The sequence below is a fragment of the Monodon monoceros genome, unplaced genomic scaffold (assembly GCF_005190385.1).
Source record: "Monodon monoceros isolate NGI ecotype Baffin Bay Population unplaced genomic scaffold, NGI_Narwhal_1 Super_Scaffold_21, whole genome shotgun sequence".
NCBI lineage: Eukaryota > Metazoa > Chordata > Mammalia > Artiodactyla > Monodontidae > Monodon > Monodon monoceros.
Window position 1 is genome coordinate 164443606 of NW_021703778.1, and position 9408 is coordinate 164453013.

The 9408-nt window shown below is 55.8% G+C and overlaps 1 protein-coding gene across 1 annotated transcript; it reads right to left on the reverse strand.

Moving 5' to 3' along the window:
- Positions 1-2152: 2152 nt before the first annotated feature.
- Positions 2153-8638, reverse strand: LOC114904103 (serpin A3-8-like). The gene is given in 7 exon segments (XM_029237557.1): positions 2153-2348; positions 3383-3429; positions 3431-3527; positions 6060-6207; positions 6210-6338; positions 8003-8413; positions 8416-8638. Coding segments are annotated over 7 exon segments (1251 nt in total).
- Between the last annotated feature and the right edge of the window lie 770 nt (positions 8639-9408).

Below are 9408 nucleotides of genomic sequence, written 5' to 3' on the forward strand. Positions count from 1 at the left end.
TGATCCTTCCCCTACCCCTAAGTCCCCTCCGCTGTCCCCTGGGTACCTCTTCTGTGGTCCTGGGGTGACAGCTTTCCTCCCATGCCCCTCCCTCCTCCCCACTCTGTTCCTTCTCCTCGGTGACCCCTCTATCGGGTGCCCTTCCCTTCTCACCCCATGGCATTCAGCTTAGGGGACCTCCTCCCCTCAGCGCTCACCTGCCCATCCTGGGGGACGAATCCTCATGCTTCCCTCCAGCCCTGATTCTCTGCTGAACTCCCCTGAGCAGATCCCTTGGCTGCCTCCAGAGAACCACATATCTGGGATCTGAATGTGAGGGTGTCCCCTGCCCTCTTCCCAACATGCTCCTCCTGCTGGGGGTCCTTCCTCAGGGGATGCTCTGTCATCTCTCAGGAGCCAAACCCAGATGCGGGTTATTTGCCCTTCTTCCCCACGTCCACTCACAGAAACATGGGTTCTCTTCACAGCCTTCCACTCATCCCTGCTCTCCTTCTCCATCCTGGGCTTTGGCCCCATTTCCTGCAGCATCCCCTTTAATGTCCAGCCTGCATCCCTGTCCTGGCCCTGAATTGCTTCTCTACACAGCAGCTGGAGTCATTTTTCTACTATGCCAATCTGCTCAGAGAGACTCTCTGTTTAAATTCCTTTAAAGCTGCCTAGGACTCAATGGAACCTTTCCAGCATCCTTACTGAGCTGCCAGGCCCCTAGTGGTCCAGCAGTTCCATCATGGCCCCATCACCTCTGCAGGCCCTCCGCTTCCTGCTCCGGGTCTGCCCAGCTTCCTTCGGTTTCTTGAAAATGTCTTTCTCCTGCCAAGGACATTCTCCTCTCTGTTTACCCTACTGCATTTTATTCTTCCTCTGATGGCAGCACAAAAAGCACCTCCTCCAGGAATGGCTCGCCGACTTCCCAGGCTGAGTTTGATCCTCTCCTATCAGCCTCCAGAGCCTTGTTTCATCATCCATGTTTTGCACCAGTTCCTAAGTCCCATAAGGGTCACTGCTGTGAAAATCTTTGAGGGCAGATTCATTCTGTGGTTTAGAGAGTTCCTCTGATCCAGGAGGTTGGGATAACATCCTGCCGGCAATAATTAGTAGCTGTGTGGCCTTGGGGAAAATGACTGAGCCTCTCTGTTCCTCAGTTTCCTCAGCGGTGAAATGGGATGAGTAACAGCAAGTATCTCATGTGATCATTTCAAGGACTAAGCGGGTTATTCCAGGTAGAGGTCTGAGCAGGCTGCCTGGCAGAGAGATCTCAACCGTTCAGTTGTGGGTGACGTCATCATCTATGCCGGGAGCTGATCTTTCTGGAGATGACACAGCCCCCTATCACATGAGGGGGATGAAGAACCAAGTGCGTTCCTTTTATTGCAGGTGTGTGTTTATTGACCTTTTGCTCCCATACCCCCGTTCTGGCTGCTGAGGGGATTCTCTGTCAGGGAAGTATGTGGAACTCGTCAGGTGGTGGAGTAGCTCGTCTGGGAACCTGGAAGTAGTTGGTCTCCCAGGTTGAGGTGCTGGGGGGAAGCAGGGGAGATCCTGGGGAGAGGCCCAGCTCAGCTTCAGGAGTGAGGGGTCCAGGGGCTGTGCCAGAAGAGGTGAGGGTCGGAGCCCCTGCAATGTCAGCACGAGGGCACATCCTGGGCCCTGGGGGTGGAAGAGTGAACCTGGACCTAGGGCCATAGCGCCCGGAAGTGGGCATCAGGCAGCAGGGGCCCCTCCCAGCCCTGGGCCTGAGGTCCAGTGGGCTTGGTCACAAGCACAAAGCCTGCTCCTGGGCTGGCTGGTGAGGCTGAGACAGAGGGGCCCAGACTCTGGGGCGGGCTGAGCGTGTGTGGGAGGTCGGGGGGCTTGGCCTTGGGGCCCAGGCAGTGGCAGGAGCATGGAGTCAGGCAGATCAGCATGGAGACACACAGAAAAGAGTCCAGTCCAAGGAAGGTGGTTTATTGCTGTTGTAGGGCTCAGAGCCTCCTTCTAACCAGGACACAGACTCCCTGGGCATGTGAAACCCCCAGCAGAGTCACTGTCACCTTCACAAGGGTGAGCAGGTGGGACCAGACAGGGGGATCCTCGGGGCACAGGGACCAGGCTGCCCCCAGGGAGCTGGGCACCCAGCTCCTTAGTGAGGGGACCCGCTACTCAGTGGAGAGCTCTAGGCTTGACTGGGGTTGGTGACTTTGCCCAAAAAGATGATGCTCTGGGTGTCTTTACTGAGTGTGGGAAACATAAAGGGCCTGTTGAAATGCATAGTGATCACTTCTCCAGTTTTGTAGATCAAGTTGCTTCCCATGGCAGCAGCTCCTTCCATGCCCTCCTTGCCCACGTCAAGCACAGCGCTGCGGACCACCGGGGGGACCCCAGAGCATTACCCACCAGAGACAAGGTGGGTGGGAGGTGAGCAGCTGCTTGAGTGCCTCGAAGGGGACTGACATTCATCCACCTTCTGCCGCTGGCCATCACTGTGCTGGCAACCTGTTCAACTTGTTTGTTTCTTCCAACAAACCTGTCAGCTGGTTTGCATAGTCGTGATGCACAGATGTGCAAAGTGCAGTCAAAGACTGTGAGTGCTGGGCCCAGGGTCAGAGAGGAAAAGAGCAGGGGTTCCCTGATCTGGATCCCTCTCTGTCTGAGTCCAAAACACCCCCCATTTTAGGGGAGGGGGCAACTGTCACAGGCACAGGCAACTGTCCACAGTCCCTCCATGTCGAAGTAGCAGATGAGCGGACACTGCTTTCTGCTCCTCTCCTGCCCTAGCGCTCAGTTACTTTGCATAGGAAATGGCTTCCCATCCCTGGACCCCGCAGGCCCCTTGGCACATGGGCCTCCTTTGCCAGGTCCTTTGGCAGGTGGGGTGCAGGGGAGACTGCAGGGCTGCCCAGCCTCCCCCATTCACTCTGACTTCTCTGCTTCTAGGATCACAGTACCAGGGGCCCTGGTGTTCTTGTCCTGTGCTCTTAGTACATTTCCATCACGATGGCCCTGTAGCTGTTGTTAGTACCTATTACCTCTTACCTGCTCTGCTAGGCATAGCACATGAGCCAAGAACTACAATGCTCGTTTTAAAGATGAAGAAAGTGAGGGGTATAGGACTTGAATTATTTATCGCATAGGCAGTAAAAGTTGGAGCATGAGACGGGGTTCACAGCTGATTCCACCCCAGGCCCTCCCGCTAGATGGGCTTCCATGTCACAATATGTTGCAGGGAAGGTGGGACCACCCCCAGGATGGTTGTAACCAAGCCCTTCTGAGGAGTCCAGGGAAGGTGACTAAGTAAAGAGAAATACAGTTATTTTACTCATTCAAGTTTACCCCAAAGTCTGGCTGGCCTTCACCATTCAAGCTCCCATGTGGAGATGAATTGTCCAAAGTTTAAACACCCACCTGGGAAACCACCAGCGCCTCTGCATCTTTAATGCCTGACTGGCCAGCTGCGGGGGGGGAAGACTTTCCCCATGCCCATCTGGGGAAGGAAGTCTTGCAGATCATAATCGCTGGAGATGGAAAACTTTGGAAGGAGGGGGTGAACTCTTGTTCTAGGAAGTGAGAAAAATAAACCTGAACGTCTGCTGGACTCAGAGCCTGCCTTCCTCCCATGTCTCGGCGTGGTCTTCCTTGGTTTCCGCTCCAACCACCCGCTTCTTGCTGGAAATACGGACTCTTTTCCACATTTTCTTTACCCTTCCTGCTTACTCTCCCTCCTTAAACTGTGAATTATGCATTCCCATCGGCAGGAGTCTAAAATGCCAGGCAGTGCACCAGCACCACACCTGGCCCTGCTTCACCCCTGCAAGCCTGTAGGGTGCAGGAAACACCCTAACTCCAACAGCTGGGAGACTGTGCTGGGGCAGCTGCTCCAAGGGCACCAGGAAGGCTTCCTGCAGGAGGTGGCATGGACCCTGAGTCTCGGAGGAGGGGACGGAGTTGACTGGGTGAAGAGGAGTCCAGGAGGCAGGAGGATGCACTTGCAGGAAAGAGGGAAGAAAGAAGGGCTGCCTCACAGCACAGAGGCAGCCTGAGTGCGGGCAGTGGGGAGGGGAGGGGCCAGGAAGGGGCTTGGGCGGGACGTGGAGGGCTGGGGGCTGCATTCAAGGGCCTTGGGGACCTGAATCAACCAATCCAACATCTCTATCTTGTCTTCCCAGTGAGCTCCTTGAGGGCAGGGATGCTGCTTCTGAGCAGAGGTGGCAGCAGGTTCTTGGAGCAACAGATGCCTCCTCTCTCTCTGTCTCTATTTCCCTTAAGACTCTTGTCATGGTGTCAGTTCTTACAGATGCTAAATACGAGGAGGCTGTGGCTCCCATTAAACGTTGAGTCCCTTGGGAGCAGGGAGGTACTATTCCCCCTCATAGGCCATCTTTCCTCCCTCCCTCCCTCCCTCCCCCCTCCTTTATCCATTCATTCAACAGATTCTTAGTGAGCGCCCTCCATGGGCCAGGAGCGTGTAGATGCTGGTTCCCCCAGTGCTGGTAAATCAAAGATGTCTGATGAATATTCTATCCATTTACAACTATTCACTGAGCCCCCGCCCTGTGGTAGCTCTTGGTACTGGAGGAAGGAAAGGGTTGGGAAGGGAGTACATGCAGGGGGAGGGTGGGTCCCGTGTCCTGGAGTCTCCTGGGATCTGCAGTGAGGAGGGGCTGAGAGTCAGGCAGCCCCAAGGCGCCCGGTCCCCTGGACAGGGGTTGGGGAAGGGACTGCAGCCTCAATGTCACGTCTAGGCAGGTCTCTCATTCTTTGCGGTTTATAACGTACTTCCCACACCCGCTGCCCCTAGGATCTGCATAGCTGCCCACAAGCTTCCCTATCTCCCCCGCAGCAGACACTGCGCCCACAAGTGCCTCTCCCTCTGCCGTCCCCCTTGTTATTGGTCTCCTGAATTCCACATCCTGGCCTGTGTGTCTGCGCTCAGTTTATCCAGAGCCCGACCCCTTCTGCCCTTCCCGGTTCCTCCTGGTGCATCCCCAGCGGCTCCCCTGGGTGAGTGCACTGGCCACCTGGCTGGCCTCCCTGCCTCCATGCTGGTCCTTGGCTGTCTGTCCTCCACTGGACGACCTGGGTGATCCGTTTAAAACATGACTCAGATCGTTCAGTCTTTGGCCCAAAACCTTGTGATGAGTCTCTATTTCCCTTAGAGGGGGGTGCGTCGAGGGGTCTGCAAGGCTCCAAGTGACCTGAATCCCCCCTGGGGTCCTGACCTCTCCCAACTTTCCCTCTCACTCCCTCTGCTCTGCTGCTCTGGCCTCACTAACCCTCAACCACACCAGGCTCCCTCCTGTCTTACAGGTTTTGCACTGGATGTTCCCTCAGCCAGGAATGCTTTTCCCCACCATATTCACATCGCTCAAACCCTCACCTCAAATATCACCTAAGGGCCACCCTGCTTACAATCACAAACTACTTGCGGGTCCCATTTTTTCATGATTTTACTGTGCTTTACTATCCCCGCCTCCCCATTTCTCCCCTCTCAAAGTACCAAATAATTTATTATATTTATTTCCTGTCTGTCTCCTCCAACTACAAAGTAAGTGCCATTAGGGCAGGGAATTTACTGTTTTATTCGCTGACCTACCCTCAGAGTCTAAATTAGTCCCTCAGACATAGCTTGATCTTAATTAATTCATTCAATCAGTGCTGAATGGTTGAATGAATAAATGAGTGAATTAATGTTTAGCCCGTGCAAAGCTGATGCTCACGTCTGTCTCACCTGAGCCCCCAACTGATCCCAGTCCCATCTGCCCCCCTCCACCTGCAAAAGGTGGGGCCACGGAGAGAACAGTGTGAGTGTCCTGGGGTTGTGTGAGGATCCTCACGACTCAGCGCATGTCAGTGTCAGAGGAACCCTCAGCCCCGCCCCCTCTGATGTCATCATCTTAGAGAAGGAACAGCTCAGGCCCAGAGCCACGCAGGCAGCCAAGGGCAAGGTCACCCCTGGATGGGCCCTCCCACCTCTGCCCCCGCCCCTGGACATTACTGAGGCCCGGGGGCTGCGGGTCCGGAGTCCTGGAAGAGGGGGAAGGGCCGAGAAGGCAGGTGGGCCCACAGCTCCGGGTCCTGGGGACAGACACCTGGGCTGCAGGGAGTCTCTCCACCTCCTCAGCGTCTCTGGGAGCAGCTTGGCCTCCAGGTCGTGCATTTTGTCCTCGTCAGGGAGGATGAAGGGCGCGCTGCCGTCGCTGGTGCACCTGAGCTCCACTGCGGTGCAGGCAGCTCCTCATCCCGGAAGTAAGGCGTTTCCAGGCCCCCAGTGGTCATCATGGGCACCTCCACTGTCCTGTTCTCGTTTACGTGGAACTCTGACTTACAAGTATGGCTGGGATCAAAGGGCTTCTTCCACTGGGCTAGAGGTGGAGGGACAGGTGAGGGGTCTGTGGTGCAAGGGTTGCAGGCGTCTCACTCCTCTGCCCTGGTCCCTGAGTGGGGGAGACCCTCCCCACACCAGCAGCCCCCCACGTGCCTCTAGGGATGGCCCTGCTAGGTTTGCACATATACCTGGGCAGGTGGGTAGGCCCTTGGGGATGGGGGTGAGCCCACAGGTCTGGATTGGGAAGGGGGACATGAAACAAACCTGGTTAATTGTGCTATGTGAGAAACCAACAGGAACAGGACAGGGCAAGGGAGAGACGGGGTGAGGCTGGGACTGCGGAGAAATGGGAGCTCCTGGTCCTTAAAAGGAACAGTGTTAGTGAGTGGCTAGTCGTTGGCTTTGTAGGTAGAGCACATGTCCCTGCAGCCTTGTGAGCCAGGCTGAAGCAGGAGTCACATGGGTACCAGGAGGGCAGGGCGGGGTCAGTAGAGGAAAGGGCTGAGGTCTCCCTGCAGGAGGATGGAGCATTCAGTGATGGGGGCTTCTTGGGGAGATTAGGGCCCTGGGGCTTCATGGAGTGTGTATCCACCCCCACTTCCTGCTTTGTTTCCACCCCTGCCTGTGTCCCCAGAGTTAGAGGCAGGAGCAGAGGGAATGCCGGGCTGGCTGGGGTGCCCCTGGTGGGGAGATTTCAGAGGAGAAAATCCTAGGACAGTGCAGGGTTGTAGGAGAGGAAAGCACAGGAGACTCGAAGAAAAAATGTAGCAGGCCTGGCCTGGATTCCTTTTCCAAAGAAATGCAATTCTGTGCCTTCATTTATAGACGAAAACACAGACCCAAGTAGGGTAGCCCTGGGCTCTGCCAGGAGCCCCCAGCACAGGGCTAACTTGTTTCCCCACAGCTAGTGTCTCCTAGGTACCTGACCACGCCCAGATTCGACGATAGTTTTTCCTGTCCTTATCTATTCTGGGTCTCTATTGCACTACTGGCTCCATATATGAAATCTATCTGCCTTCACTCTTACCCTTATGAATTTCCAGGCTGAGGTTTGCAATATCGAGTTTCTATCAGTGGGACTGGGCACCGGTCCAACTAGAATGTGGGAAAATACACTGCCCTGGATATTGTCTTCCCGCGACTTTCCCCAGATGGTGACCTTGCCATTCCCACCCTCAAGATGATAGAAGCACACAATTGAAGAGCCTTGGGGTGTCCAGGCTGCTCAGAGGCTGTCACACCGTGAAGATGGCTGCCAGCCCCACCTTAAGCCCCAGAGACCAAGACCCTTAGAGGGAGACCAGGTCAGACACAGGCCACAGTGCGCACAGCAGAGGCCTTCCTGAGCGTGTCCGAAAGCATCTCAACAGGCAGGAACCTGGAGTTCCTGGCCACCCCGGAGAGAGCTGAAAGAACAGCTTCTTTTTTTGGCAAGTCAGAAAAAAGTCTCTCTCTGCCTCACACAAAGTAGTGGCTCCTCTGCACTTATGTCCTGTAAAGTGAAGTATAATTTGGATAAAGCTAAAGTAGACAAAGCCTATGGTCGGGGCGGGGCCTTGGTGCCTAAGCTCCCTTAAGCCACGGGGAGCCCCTTCTGTAATGGTTTGCTAACAACACATGTGGCTGAGCCAGAAGAGAAATAGTCCTGGAGCCTCAGAACTAATTTCATTTATCTTCCCAAACCCCAATCTGGCCACCCACCTTTAGAGAAGATGTAATTCACCAGCATCATCTCTGTGAGCTTGTCAAGGTCCTTGAACAACTCCACAATTTTCCCCTGCGTTTTATTCCTCACATAGTCATTGATGAGCTTCTTGGCAGTGTCGGAATCCCGGAAGTCGGTGGAGAAGGCCTCGGAGGCACACAGCGCCCGGGCATCTTCCCTGAACTTGTCCAGAAGCTTCAGCTGCTCCTGGACGAACATGGCGTTGCCCAAGCTCAGCTGCAGCTGGTCGCTGGGTCGGCCGAGCGTCTGCACGAGGTGCTGGAAGCCCTGGTGGATTTCTGTCTCGGGGGTCTCTGTGAGGTTGAACTTGAGGCCTTCCAGGGTCTCCGTAGGGGTGGGTCCACGGGCCCCCAGGGACAGGAAGACCAAGGCCATGGAGACGCTCGGGGGGAGAAGATGACGTTCTCATTGGAGGTCTTCAAAGCCAACTGCTTGTAGAGGCTGAAGGCGAAGTCAGTGTTGCTGGAGACGAATGTGTGGTCGTCCACAGGTGCCCCTTTGTGTTGGTCCTCTGGGGTCACATCCTCCGGGTCAAGCCCACCCCCTGGGAGGCAGTGGACACTGAAGCACAACCCAGCCACCAGGAGCCCCAGAGCCAGGAGGGGGGACATTCCCTCTGCCCTCGTCTCTGAAAAGCAAAGCTCCTTTAAGTCTCGGTGTGTCCGATGATGTCCCAACGACCACCCAGTGTCCCCACGTGGTCTCTGTTCTCTCTGCCTCTGCTGCTTTGTGACCTCCCAGTTCTAGGCACCCTCCTGGGCTCCCAGCATACATGAGGAGGCTTTGGGCTCCCTCTCACCCCCTGAAGCAATTCTTGTAATTGTTACCGATTTCCCCAATGGAGAAACTGGGCCCAGAGACGGAAAGGGGCTTTTCCAAGGTCACCCAGCAAGGAAGTAGAGGAGCGAGGGCGAGAAGCCTAGGTTGCCTGGCTCCAGCGGGGAGCTGGTGATGGGTGTGAGGTGCTTTCCAGTGAGAACCCATCCCCCTCCTGCTGGGAGAGCAGCCACCGTCAGAGGGGACTAGGCATCAGGGGCTCCATTTCCACTATGTCCCCTGTCTGCCCCCCAGGATGGAGCCCTGGACTGAGTCAGAGGACCTGAGTCACAGCACCTCTCCCGGCCTCTTGATTGCAAGCGTGTGGCCTTAGGGAGGCACTCACATCGTGGTGCCGGGTCACAGTGAGGGTTCAGTGAGAGAGGCCACCGCAAGCAGCGGGGCCAGCGCTGGAGCCTAAGTGACCCTGATCAGTGTTGCTGTAAAGAACAAGGAGGGTAGAGTGTTCTTTTCAGCCCCCGGCAGGTGGACACGTGGTGGTTGATTCCACCGTAAGCTTGGAAAAGCCTCCTAGTGGGGAGAAAGCCGGGTGGGCTCCGAGTCC